The sequence below is a fragment of the Leuciscus leuciscus genome, assembly GCF_965113295.1.
Source record: "Leuciscus leuciscus genome assembly, chromosome: 4".
Lineage (NCBI taxonomy): Eukaryota > Metazoa > Chordata > Actinopteri > Cypriniformes > Leuciscidae > Leuciscus > Leuciscus leuciscus.
The window spans coordinates 2,267,176-2,281,383 of NC_138728.1; the positions used below are offsets into that span (position 1 = coordinate 2,267,176).

At 35.6% G+C, this 14,208-nt stretch overlaps 1 protein-coding gene across 2 annotated transcripts in view; it reads right to left on the reverse strand.

The window, feature by feature from the left end:
* The window catches only part of nudt4b (nudix (nucleoside diphosphate linked moiety X)-type motif 4b), a 14,871-nt gene extending 831 nt beyond the window's left edge, over nt 1-14,040 (reverse strand). Inside the window, exons 1-5 of one of the 2 annotated variants that reach the window (XM_082166855.1) lie at nt 13,657-14,040; nt 1,451-1,561; nt 1,231-1,275; nt 1,040-1,124; nt 1-120 (exon numbers count right to left, since the gene is read on the reverse strand). The exon at nt 1-120 is cut by the window's left edge and continues 831 nt beyond it. In XM_082166855.1, coding sequence (XP_082022981.1) covers nt 1-120; nt 1,040-1,124; nt 1,231-1,275; nt 1,451-1,561; nt 13,657-13,752 — 457 coding nt within the window. In that variant the 5' untranslated portion in view covers nt 13,753-14,040. Of the gene's footprint in view, nt 121-1,039; nt 1,128-1,230; nt 1,276-1,450; nt 1,562-13,656 lie in introns of both variants that reach the window. The other variant, XM_082166854.1, reaches the window with a different exon arrangement.
* Nucleotides 14,041-14,208: the final 168 nt, after the last annotated feature.

The following is a 14,208-nucleotide window of genomic DNA, read 5'->3' on the forward strand; positions in this document are numbered from 1 at the left end:
TGCCGTTGGTGGTGGACGGGCGACTGATGCGAAGGCGTCTCAGGTACTCGGCGTGAACGGGTTTGTGGCTCTGCAGGACCTTGATGGCCTCGTCGATGGGGAACCACTCCCGCTTACGGCCTACGGGACAAACACTGCAGCGTTAGTCCAATACAACGGCTAATCTGGCAAATATTAGTGTGTTACAAGTGTACGGTGAGCTCCAGCGGTCTAAAGACACATTTTAAGGTGGAATTTTTGCTTTTAAAACTGGAAATTCACAGGAAGTCTCTTGGATTAAGAGGATTCTGAAAAATGTGTGACATTTGTGTTAAATCGTCTTGAACAAAAATGACAATCTTAAATCTTAAAACATAGATCATCATTATGCTTTCGTGTTTGAATGAAATGAAATTAAACTGTAAAATAAAATACAACACACAGGCATGAGAATTTAAGGGATTAGTTCAATTAAATTAAATAATAATATACAATAAAAAATAAATAAAACAGTGTTGAGAATTTGACTGATTAATCAAATCAAATCAAATATTAAAATAAAATAGTCAAGGATAATTAAATTATATAAAACAATACAATAAAATAAAATAATACAATAAAATAAAACAATCATGAGAATTTGAGAGATTAATTAAGTTAAGTAAAAAATAAAATAATAAAATAAAATAAAGCAGTCATGAAAATGAGAGATAATTAAAATAAAATAAAATAATGAGAGTATGAGGGGTTAATGAAATGAAATAATGCAATGAAATAATACAATAAAATAAAATAGTCATGAGAATTTGATAGGTTAATTAAATTATATAAGATAATTAAATTAAATAATAAAATATGATACAATAAAATAAACATTCATGAGAATATGTGGGATTTATTAAATAAAATAATCAGGAAATAGTTGAAAAATCGATAGACCCCAAGGGTTGAATACCTGGCAGATCCATAACAGAAAGAGCACACACACACACACACACACACACACACACACACACACACACACACACACACACACACACACACACACACACACACTCACCAATATTGACCGAGTCCTCCCAGTCATCCAGCGTCTCCGTGACCGTCAGCACATACACGTACGTCCGGTGTTTCCGGTCCTGGTTCTGCTGTTGTTGAAAAATAAACTATATCAGTATGAGGGACTGTAATCACATCATCACATGATACATCAATTCAGGAGTCTAAACTGTCCAATCAGAAAAGCCGTACCTCAAACACGCCGAGCAAACGTCCTAATTTCCCCTTCACACCAGCCTGAGGGAGAGAGAGATAAGATAAAATCCACAACAATCCTTCATTTAGCCATGAGATTCCCAGAAGTCTGGCAAATATCATCAATTTCTTCCCCTCACTGAATATGAACATCAATCAAAAGAAAGCGTCTGCTAAATCAGTCTCGGCTGGTAAGTGTAAAGCTGAGATGACGCACCTCCTCAAACACCTCCCGAACCGCAGCTCCACACGGCTCCTCCTCCGGCTCCATTCCTCCTCCGGGAACAATCCACTGATCCGGGTTTCTGCTGCTGCTGACCAACAACACCTGCGGGACACAGGACCGGTTCAGTCTCAGACAACAGATTTTGGGGGGTTGGGGGGGGTAATCAAAGTCAGATTTTTCTGATTAAAATGTGATTAAAAAAGAAAACAGGTTTGTTGTGCTTGTTTGTAGGTCTGCACAATTTCACAATATGGCAGTATTTATTTATTAATATGAGTGTTGTCAAAATCAATATTGTTATTGTAGTTTTATTTATATATTTTTAATATGGTTGTGTAATTCCAATTCTAAATGGTTGTGTTCCTAAGAAAATGAAAATTGCAAAAGTTATTCCACAATTCAAAAATGGAAATAAACATAATTTTACCAATTATAGACCAATTTCATTGCTTCCTCAATTTTCAAAAATTCTAGAAAAAAAATATTTAATACTCGATTAGAAAAATTTGTTGAAAAATATAAACTGATTAATGAAAGTCAATATGGATTTAGAAGCAAAATATCTACATCTATGGCTATAATTGATGCTACAGAAGAATTATCAAATGCATTGGACAATAAAAAATTTACCATTGGAATATTTATTGATTTGCAAAAAGCATTCGACACTATCAATCATGTAATATTACTCAAGAAACTAGAAAGGTATGGGATATGAGGGGTGGCTGGAAACTGGGTAAAAAGCTATTTGAGTGACAGAATGCAATATGTGCAGATGGGTGTGTCCTCTTCTGATTGTCATGTGGTGTCCCCCAAGGGTCAGTATTGGGCCCTAAACTATTCAACTTGTACATCAATGATATTTCATGTTTCAAAATGACTCAAGTGTGTTTTGTTTGCAGATGATACCAACATTTTCTATTGTGATGACAATTATGATAAGGTTATTAATGTTGTAAATATGGAACTAAGGAATATAAAAAAAAAATGGATGGAAAGTAATAAATTATCTTTAAACTTAGATAAAACTAAAGCTATATTATTTGGTAATCATAAGAAAAAAACGGATAAGATGATTGAGATAGATGGGATACAAATTGAATATGTCTCTGAAATAAAAAATTTAGGAGTTACGATAGACAATAAACTAACTTGGAAAACTCACATCAGACATAAAAACCAAAGTCTCCAAAAGCCTTGCGATAATAAATAAAGCCAAACAGGTACTGGATGAGAATACACTTCGTGTCTTGTATTGTTCCCTGATTCTACCATACTTAAAGGTATAGCGGAGAATGTTTTACTTCCTGGTGGGTAACCTATACTATTGGTCCTCCTAATTGTCAATCATTCTGGTGAATCAATCAAACTTTTCAAAAAGTGGAGAGGGCGGGTCTTATCTAAAATTTGGAAAGATCCTCCGCTATAACTTACTGTGCTGAAGTATGGGGAAATAATTATAATAATTTAATATATCACTATTTATTTTACAAAAAAGGGCTATACGTACCATACACAAGGCTGAATATCTTGCACACAAATCCACTTTTTCTTAAATCAAAATTATTAAAAATTCAGGACCTAGTTAAATTTAATACAGCACAATTTTTATTTAAAGCCTTTCACAACCTATTACCTGCTCACATACAAAAGTTATTCACACAGAGAGAGCAGTTGTAGAGTTTGAGGAGTTTCTGTGTGTCTGTATGCGGCGGGGTTAAACTATGGAATAGTCTGGGGCTTGAACTCAAACAAAGTCAAAGCATTCATCAATTTAAAGCACTCTATAAACAGAAGGTCTTGTCACACTACAAGGAGGGCATGGTTTAATTATGTGTGTTGTATTCATTCATAGTCTGTGTTATCTTACCTTGTAGGTATTCTGATTATCATTGTTGGTATTATTATAATTGTTACCTGCGGTAATATATGGTGTGTATTTAAGTTTTACTTTTTTTTTATTTTTATTTTTTTTATACAATTATAAAATTGTAATTGAGTGTTAATATAATGTCTAAGGAAGCAGCTACCTTTGTTTTTGTTTTTTGTTTTTCCTGTTAATTAACCAGGGTGGGTTTAAATAAGTTTGACTTCTACACACTCCGTTTCGAGCAATAGATGGAATTATGTTGTTAAAGTATGATGAATTTAACTTGTTGTATAGATTAATCAAAATGCTTCTTTATTGCCTTTGTTATGTGTCATTATATATTGCTCGAAATAAATAAATTAATTCAATTCAATTCAATATTTGATTAGTTTTGTTCTTTTATATATTATTATTATTTCAGTTATTTATTTATTTCCAGGTAGTAATTTTTGTGCTTCAAACTTAACAAACTTAACTCAGCTTTTCAGATTTTATTTCAGATTTATTTTAATTAACAACAACAACAAAAAAAAAAAACAATTTTAATACGTTTTCCAAACTGACACAAAATTCTAACAAAGTACACTTTTATTTGCCGATATTATGTACAATAACATTATAACCTATAGATTAACACAAATAATGGTGTGAAAAAAATACATAAATATTTTATCTTTTTTAAAAGTGGGGGTTAGGGTTCAATTATTGCTGTATATTTAAAATAATTAATGTTTAATTTATAATAATATAATAATTAAAAAAGGGTTTTTAACAGTTTCAGCTAACGCTAATAACCCTGGAGTGAGTGACTTTTGACAGATGGACGCAGCAGAACTGCAATCTTGCTCTCTGATTGGCTAATCCTCCAGCTGCTGATCGGCCCTCAGGTGTCTCCTGCACTAAGAGGATTGTGGGATTGATGGTGGTGGTTCATGACACTTGTCACCTGGCATGTTCTGGGCCAGACTGCGGTTATTTTTACAAGGTCTCCGTCAGATTCACGGCTGAACGACAAAGGAAAGCTTTGACTTCATATGTGGCGTCTAAAGGTTGTTTTCTTGAAACACGTCAGTCCAGTTCTGGTTTCCCAGGGTCAGTCACACATGACCATCAGCTTAAGCTACAAAAGATCTTGTTCTCAAACACTCAATCAACAAAACAAACAACGATCTTGTGTATTCCTGTTACTATGTGATGAAGTACAGTACTATACAGTTTAGGGGAAAATGGATGACAAAGAAACCTCTTGTACAAACAGGTTTGAGAATAACTCAACCACAACCAGTAATTTACAGTCCCATAATTCCACCCTGCTGAAAACACGTCCATATCACCTTTGACCCCAAAATACCAAGAATAAAACGAGGATAATGTGCAGTCGGCCAGGCATGAGTGCAGTATAATCGCTGAACGGGAATTTACTTTACCAAATAAACAAGTTAAACTAGACATGCATATATTATGCATAAAACCTAGTTAAAAGTACATTAAGAATTGCATAATGGCATTATTTCTATGACAAATAAGTACATTTACTGTAATGCTTTTTCTAATCCTCAAAGGTGATTGTAATTACTATTCTCACTCTTTACAAAAAGCATTCAGAATAAATTAAAGGTAGTGAAACAAACACTGCCGTGCCGTATACATTATTCACAATTTAAATAACATATCATTGGGAGTTTCGTCACATCCTTCACCTTGACAACATGAAATCAAAGTAATGGACCCTTTTCACATTCTCATTCGCTCATTTACAGCATTTTACGACTTTCTTTAACACTAGAAGTGGCAGAATTCCATAACTACTAGAACTACTAGGGGTGGCACGGTTCACAAAACCCACGGTTCGGTTCGTATCACGGTTTTAGGGTCACGGTTTTCGGTTCTGTACGGTTCTTGTTGTTGTTTTTTCTTTTAATCTTTAACACTCCAAAAATTTACTTCAGCATATGATATATAGCTGAATTATCTAATTATTAATTAATTTATTTCATAAATGGGGTGTGTTTGCAAAACGCAGCTTCTCATTTCCCGTGGGCTGTGTCGGACAGTTATTTGTCACCACTTTTTGCCAGGGTTGATATTATGTCCCAGCACGGATGTACCAATACAAATAAATAAAACATTTCCAGTTAAAGGAACACTCCACCGTTTTTTGAAATAGGGCTTATTCACCTTCTTTCCTACATTTAGATGGGTGGGCAAATGCATTTTTGTCTCAGTGCATGCATTGTTTTAGTTTGACAGGGTCGGCGCTAGCTTAGCTTAGCATAATGAATGGAATCCTTTGTTGCCAGCTAGCATGTCCTGAGTAAAAGTGATATAAAAAATTTAAAAAACCCACCTAATTACTTCTTGTGGCCTGCGTATTCACAACAAGTACAAATAGCGATGCAGATTAACACTAGACGATTTCCTATGCAGATATTGACTTGGGACTATATTAGGGGGAAGCACAGGTGAAGCACTGCTACTTGGGCGCAGAGATATCACGCCCAAGTAGCAGTGCTTCGCCTGTGCTTCCCCCTAATATAGTCCTTAATATATAAGTCAATATCTGCCTAGGAAATCGCCTAGTGTTAATCTGCATCACTATTTGTACTTGTTGTGAATACGCAGGCCACAAGAAGTAATTAGGTTTGTTTTTTTAATTTTTTATATCACTTTTACTCAGGACATGCTAGCTGGCAACAAAGGATTCCATTCATTATGCTAAGCTAAGCTAGCGCCGACCCTGTCAAACTAAAACAATGCATGCACTGAGACAAAAATGCATTTGCCCACCTATCTAAATGTAGGAAAGAAAGTGAATAAGCCCTATTTCAAAACACGGTGGAGTGTTCCTTTAACTAGCAAAGTATTCGTTTCGTTCGTTTGTTAAATAAGAAGCAATCTAGCGCTGAAATGTGTTTTTTTTAATCAAGTGATCAAAGTGCTCGTTGCCGTTGCGATCAGTGGCGCTGATACAGTGTTCTCGTGGCTCGCGCACACACCGCAGCGGCCGCACATTCTTCACTCAGACGCGCGCTTCAGTCCGTTGAGGAGACTCTAGGCTAGTGATCGACCGATGTATCGGTTTACCGATATTTTTACCGATATTTAAGCATTTTCCCATAATCGGGTATCGGTTTTGTAATATCGGATTCGCCGATAAACGGCGCCATCTTGTGGCCGTTTTGAGAATTCCGCCATTGCAGCCCGCGTCTGAGGAGATCAGTCAACAACAACTCTGTGCACAGGTAAAACATATGTTCTGCTTGCTTTGCTTTAATTTTTCAACTTTATTTAACATAACAGACATGCAGAAATGAGATTTGAGACATGAATGCCTGATATAGCCTAGTTTATTTATGCAGCTTGGTTCTAAAAAATTGAGACGAACTCATGGAGTCACGTAGCGTAATCCGTCATGTCCTGCCCCAATAAAGACGTAACTTTACATGAATTAAATAAAACAGACATGAATGAGTGCATGTTGAAAATAAAAGCACTGAATTTAATTCTCTATCAGTTGTATTTGCTCACCATTAGTCTCGAGAAAAAAGTTCGTTCATATTGCTGAGCACTCACTGGGTTGATGATCAGGATGCTCACGGCCACTGAATGAAACTTTTGACAAGATTATCTTGTTTAAACATCCTAGATTATATTATTTACTACATAGCAATTATTTCGCTAATAACGTTACACATCTAAATATACCGCTTTGTGGAAATTAATTATTTATTATCTCCACGCGCGATCGCGGTTGAGTTCTGTGTAAAATAAATGCATAGATAAACAGCACTTTGTCAGTTGGCATTTCATGATCTAGATTCAATCTAGATCATGAAATGTCAACTGACAAAGTGCTGTTTATATAGTCTCGAAAAAAAAAAAGTTTGTTCATATTGCTGCGCACTCACTGGGTTGATGACCAGGAATGCTCAAGCACGGCTACTGCATGAAACTTTTGACAAGATTATCTCGTTTAAACAACCTAAATTATATTATCATTTACTGCATAACCATTATTTCGCTAATACAAATCTAAATAAATACCGCTCTGTGGAAATTAATTATTTATTATCTCCACGCGCGATCGCGGTTGAGTAAGTTATATAGTTCTGTGTAAACGCATAGATAAACAGCACTTTGTCAGAAAGGATTTCATGATCTAGACCGACAAAAACATTATTAATAATTAATAACATACTAGTTGGAAAATGCAAATATGCTGTTTTGTTTGTTACTTTCCTGATAATGTTATATTCCAGCTAATATTATTCAGTGAATTAATATTACCCAGTGAATTATTCCTCACTCTTTAAACCTATTAAATGGCACATATAAACCTTCTAAAACTGTTTAAAATGAATTGCATTTCAATACAAAATACAATACAAAAAATACCTCCAACATGTGGAACCACTTAAAGATACATCACTCAACTATCTTTGAATATATGTTAGAATAATTTTTGTGCTTTATTTTTTACCTCATCAAAGCTTTTATTTTTAAACAAAGACACTTAGTAACAATGCACTTTATTTTTTGGACTCAGACCCCTCTATTTATTTGTGTATAAATATAAAGTTTTTTATGTATGCAAGGAGGGAGTGATTGTTATAAATAAAATTGTTTGTTCAGTTCATTTGTGTTGTAATAATTGTGTCAAAAACAGAAGTATAACAGTAAATAAATATCGGTTCTGCATATCGGTAATCGGCACATAAACATGCAAATAATCGGTATCGGTATCGGTTATAAAAAATCAATATCGGTCGATCACTACTCTAGGCTACTCTATTCGTTCCGATGAAAACAAAATTCATACAAATCTGTCCCTGCTTGATATACAACCGCTGATAAACATAATCGGTTTTGATGAAAAAGAAAAATATATACGAGTGCAGATTAGAACTCAGAACCTTTGACACGCTTGGCAAGTTCTGCCACTGGACCATTAAAGTACATACCGGTACGTGGAACAGTCGATCTATGTAGCCTATTTATTCACGTGAAAAAAACAACATATAGCCTAGTGGAGTTGATCTCATTAAATGTCTAAGTAAACCCAGTGTACTATTTAAATCGATTGCTGGACATTGTAATGTTATTCTACATTTGTCTGATTTATGATTTAGCATTGTATTAGCAGTAGCACGGGCACAAGGCTACATTGCATGCGTCGAACCGTGCGAACCGCGCGACGCACACACGCACCGAACCGAGACAAGCGAACCGAACGGTTCGGATGTTTTTTCATGTACCGTGCCACCCCTAAGAACTACTACCATTTTGACCGCTAGATTCCAAACTCTATATCCTTAATGATAAATACCCTATTGAGAGATTAATGCATTTATTGTATTAGGATATCTTTTAAAAACAAAACAACAATCAAACTGTACATTTAAACAAGTTTAATTATACATTTATAAATAATAATATCCGTAGATGTCCTGAACAAAATGACGGAGTAGCCTATGTTTTCATGTTTCCACTGTTCGATCGCGCCCGCGCCTTACATACACACACACACACCATATTCCAGCATTGCAATCTTGACATTGCAGCCTGTTCATTATAGCCATAATAAAATATAATAATAAAATAGTCAACCTAACATATAAAAATTCCACTGCTCTGTCTATATAGTCAGTACTACAATTCGTACCATTTTGCGCGTGTGAAGAGGATGATTTTTTCCGTCGACATTGGAATGTGAATGAAGTACAAAGCCTATAATAAAGAATAGTTTACCATCCAAATACATCGCAAATGTTGAAACATTTTGATTCTAATTAGAGAGTTACGTGAGCCCAACGCCGCTTACTTTCACTTGCACTTTAAAGTATTTCATTTTGGCTTGTTTATAGTTATTTTTTCATTCTTGTTCTGTTCTGAATATCATTACATTTAAATGATTTGTTGTGGAATATGTTTTGTGTATTTTTTACCACATTTTATTGTTGTGTATATTGGTATATGTATAATAATACCGCGAAATTCAGTGCGGTCAATATGACAGTCTATGGCCGAAATAGGTCAATATGTTCATTTGTTTTTTTTTGCCTTATGTGTAATTTATATGAAAAACATTTTAAATGAAAATGCAGACACTTTTAGGAAAAGTCAGGTACCAGCAGGATTTTATTTATTTTTTCAACAAAGTTATTGCAGATATAAAATTCAAAACGGTCAAAATGACTGTCATGGCACTTCTAGTGTTAAAAGAGGAAAATAGAGAGAATGATTATGTTGGTCAGAAGAGAGAAAGATGTCAAATTATCCATCACTCCCTCAGCTGTCGTGTTAGAAACTAGTTCTGTGTAATTTAATGCCTAATAGGGCTGGGTAAAAAAAAAAAAAAAAAAACTTAAATCCCAAGAAACGATTAGTCATCCTGTTTTCAGTTGATGAATGAATGTAACATTGTAGCGCGCATCCCATCCAATAAATCACAATAATCTTTGTTACTATTGTATTGATATGAAACAAAGTCTCAGATTTCAAATTACGTCCATTTTCTTACGAAATTCAAAAACATGGAATTTATCAAAATAAATAAAAGTGTAATTTAAGTGTTTGTATACAAATCAGTTCATTTTTACCTTCAATATTACAGTAGGCTAAAGAAACCTATAGGCTACCACTGACTCCCATAGTTCACAGCATTAGTTAAGAGATTTGTTTTCCTTGAGAAAATTTGCCATGATTTGTACCTGATATCCAAAATAATCAATATTGAATCGAAATCGAATCGAATTGCAAGATTGTGAATTGTGAAATTTGTGTCAATACCCAGCCCTAATGCCTAATATAACACAAAGTATAGTGTTACACAAATGTACATTGGTTTTATTTATAAATATCGTATGATAAGTGTGGAAATGCGTCAGTCTGTGAAAAGCCTCCATGACCACTTTTTATGATCCATCAATTCCTGATGGACAAAATCCATTTTTTATTACCGGATTGAGAATGTCATTTCATGTCGACATTGAGAGTTCTCCATGATGCATCAGTGACGTTTGTAATAATAACAAAGTGGGTGTAAAACATGAATCATCAGGTGTCTAATTGAATCACAGCCACTTATGTCCAGCTGTATCATATTGATTTAGGAGTTTAATGCATAAGCATAACAGACACGGCTGATTTCTGCATGTAAAATCACTGCATCTTTCATATCGGGATGAATAGGATTACGTTTCCACATCGTCCCGGAGCCGGTGGAGATCACAGGCGCTTTCGGGACTCTCAGCCGAGCGCCATGACCTTATTACAAGGACAAACCCCGGAGCGGCCCGGGGTTAAGAGTGCGTTTAAGGACACAGGAGTGGGAATCTGATGTTGTGTTACAGCCCTTATTGACCAGAGCGCACCACAAACACACCAGTGTGGTTTCAGTATCACTGAAATACAGAGTTTTTATTCATATTTATGAATCAGTTTTTATTTTTATATTTTCCATTTTCATTGTGATTTTAGTTAAAGTTTTAGTATTTTTTTTGTTAAAAATATGACTATATATAACGTTTGTTAATTTTTTATTTCAGTTTTAGCTATTTTAGTATGTCAAGTTAAACTAAATTAAAATGAGAAATGTCTTTCGCAAATATATAAATATTATATATAATATATACAATTTTAAGTTATAAGAAGGTCTCATTTGTTAACCTTAGTTAATGTATTAACTAACATGAACTAACAATGAGAAGTACACTTGTTACATTATTTATTAATCTTTATCATGCTAACGCTAGTTGATCAAAATAGCCTAGTCGTTCATGTTAGTTCATCACCTGAATTAGTTTTATAACATTTACACATAATGTATTAGTAAATATTTAATGAACTAAGATGAATAAATGCTGTAGAAATATTAATTAAAGTTGTTAAGTAATGTTAACTAATGAAAAGTGTTACCAGTGATTCTTATGGTTTTAGTTTAGTTGATTATAATAACCCTGAAATCAGAATCATCACTTAATGAAAGGTTGAAACACTTCCTGAGTGTGTGTGTGTGTAGACATGACTATTTCAGCAGTAGCATGTCAGAGTTAATGTAAATCTGCTGTATGTTTACAGTAACTAAGCAAACAGGGCTGTATTTGATCATAAACACCGGCGCATGATGCTGAATGATGTAACACAGTGGCATTTGTCCTACTTTAGTCACCTGTAGCATAACAGCCATGCATTCTGGGAGAAACTGAAGCATTCGGACGAGACGATGTGTGTATGAAGTGAGCTGACCGGGAGGGTTTAGACTCGAGCGCTCGCTGATCCTCTGCCCTCCTCTCACCCGCCTCCACCCCGACACAAAGGACAGCCATTTCAGACGAGTTCCCCCTCGCTCTCACACACACACACACTGACCGCGGATCAGCCTGTAGTCGGCACGCGGTGCCAGGAATGTGTGTGGAGCTGGTCTGAGATCAGCGGGCATGATGGGTAAGACCCCAGATTTACACCAGCAAACAACTCAGATTCTTCCGTTTGGTTTCTTGGATACGAGGAAGCGACCGAAGGAAAGAAACCTCTGACACTAAACTAACACTGAGCAGGTTTATGGTGCGATTAATCATTTACAAGTTGCACTCAAGACTTTACAGGTCACCTACAAGATCATTAAAACCTTTCATTGCATGCATTCGTGTTTTACTATATGCATCACACATTAAACACTGCACTGTACAAAATGATTGTTCTCAAAGTTGTAGATAAAGATGATTAGAGTACGTACTATTTCAGTCTTTCTAATGCAAAATTGCATGTTTAAGTCAATGTGCTTCTTATTTGTAAAATGCATTAGCAATTTCTAAGTAAATCCTAAAAAACAAACACTTTTGTCTTCAGTGTTGCCCTCATAAAAAGCAGCAATGCCTCTTTATCCTTGGCTGATATTTGCTCAGCAACATCCGAACTGGATCAATATGTGCTTTTTTTTATTGTAATTCTCCTAAAGTGTCATATATGCCAGATGTGTTTTCATGACAGTGTTTTCTTGGAAGTGGACTAACCTGATGCAGCTGAATGCAGAAGCCGAGAGCTGCAGTCTGACGTGCTTTTATTGCATAACTGCACTACGGAAGCCCAGTGACGACAGTCTAAAGTGCCTTTAATTCATGGATAACAGGACAAGTCATAGTGACGGCCGGAGCGAAGCAATGGATGTGGAGGGATGGAAAGAAAAGGTTCAATCCAGTTTTCTAATGCAGTTGAAACAGGTTTGCTTGACTAATTACGATCGCTGGGATTTTGGCTTGTCCAGCGCTGTGTGACAGAGATTACAGCCCTAGATGAGAACTAAACAACCAGATGTGCTCTAGAGATTACGCCGTGCTGTGATCTGAACAGTCACACACACACACACACACACACACTGCAGAAACTTCACTTTCTAAGAACACCTGACAGTGACAAACTGATCTCAGATCACTTCTAAATGTAAACAGTTCTGCATAGATTTTCTGCATAATACAATATTTGTATGTGTGATGCAAATAAGTAAGAATAATCAAATCTAAATTAAACATATATGCATACATATGTGTGTGTGTGTGTTTATGTATACACACAATTACTGTATATACACACACACATTATATAAACACAAACTTTTATGTTAGATGTGATTAATTGATTTGACAGCACTAATATCAATCTATGCATATATAAGTCTCCATCCATCAATGATGAAACAGCACAGATGTACTAGATCAGGGATCAGAGGAGTTCAAGGGGTCAGTGGAAAATCTAAAGAAAAACAGTTTAAATAAATAAATATTAAATAGATTAAAATAACTCAGTAAACAAAATAAAAATGTGCTTTAAAAATATTTATTGGTTAGTTAATAGTCTATTTAATTATATTAAAATGAACGAATACCTTTTTTTAAATTAATAATATAAATGAAATTAGATTAAAATTAAATAAACAAAAAATAATGCATTTAACAGTAACTTACATAACCACAGTGAGCAGAAAAATCTATACATAGCTAATATATAACTTTTTTTTTTTAGAAACTATTTTTAGATTTTTTTCAGTGTAAATATTGGGTGTTTATTAAAAATGGATGCCTTTTATATTTTAGGATGGGGTCAACCAGGTTGATCATATTTGTGGGTGCTTGATCGAAAGCCCCTGTACTAGATGATATCACATGACACCTGATTTATAGCTCTCATATACAGTATACACATCTATACTCTTCGAATATCTGTGTGTTGTCATATACTCGGACTGGGACTCAGGTGAAAGCCACGGTGTGTGTTGATTCACGGATTTATCATCGGAGCATCATGTCTGGTTTAGATAATATCTCCGTACCTCATCCTCCCGTTCGTTCTTGAAGCACAGGCACGCCGCCCGCCGCTTGAATCCCTCCCGGTCGTACGTCCGCGTCTGGTTCGGTTTGAACTTCATGCTGGAATCCTGTCGGTCCTTCGGTTGATGTCTTCGACAACCGGTCAGCAATGCTCCGTGAACGGCCCGAGCTCCGTGAGTCACCACCGACGGTCAGGAAGACGGACCAGTACCGGGCTGGACCGAGCCTACGGGGTTAGCGTTGGTTTAAAATCCTATTTAAAGCATTCCTCCGCGTTTAGTCCGGTAAATTCGATTCTTTAACGACAACTCTGCATTCCGCTACCCATCCCCAGGTCAAAATATCTCGTCTTCCCCCGGTATATATGCGTGTGTGGTGGGCCGGGTGCGAAATTACTAACGGTAGTATGTTGACGGCTTGCTCATTAATATTTATAAGGTAAACCGTTAGCATTGGAAGGTTACCAGGCAACGTCAGCATACATTAATCAACGGCGTTCGCCATTGGAAGGCAATGCCGCGACGTCACGATCAGCTAATTAATATACATGAGCA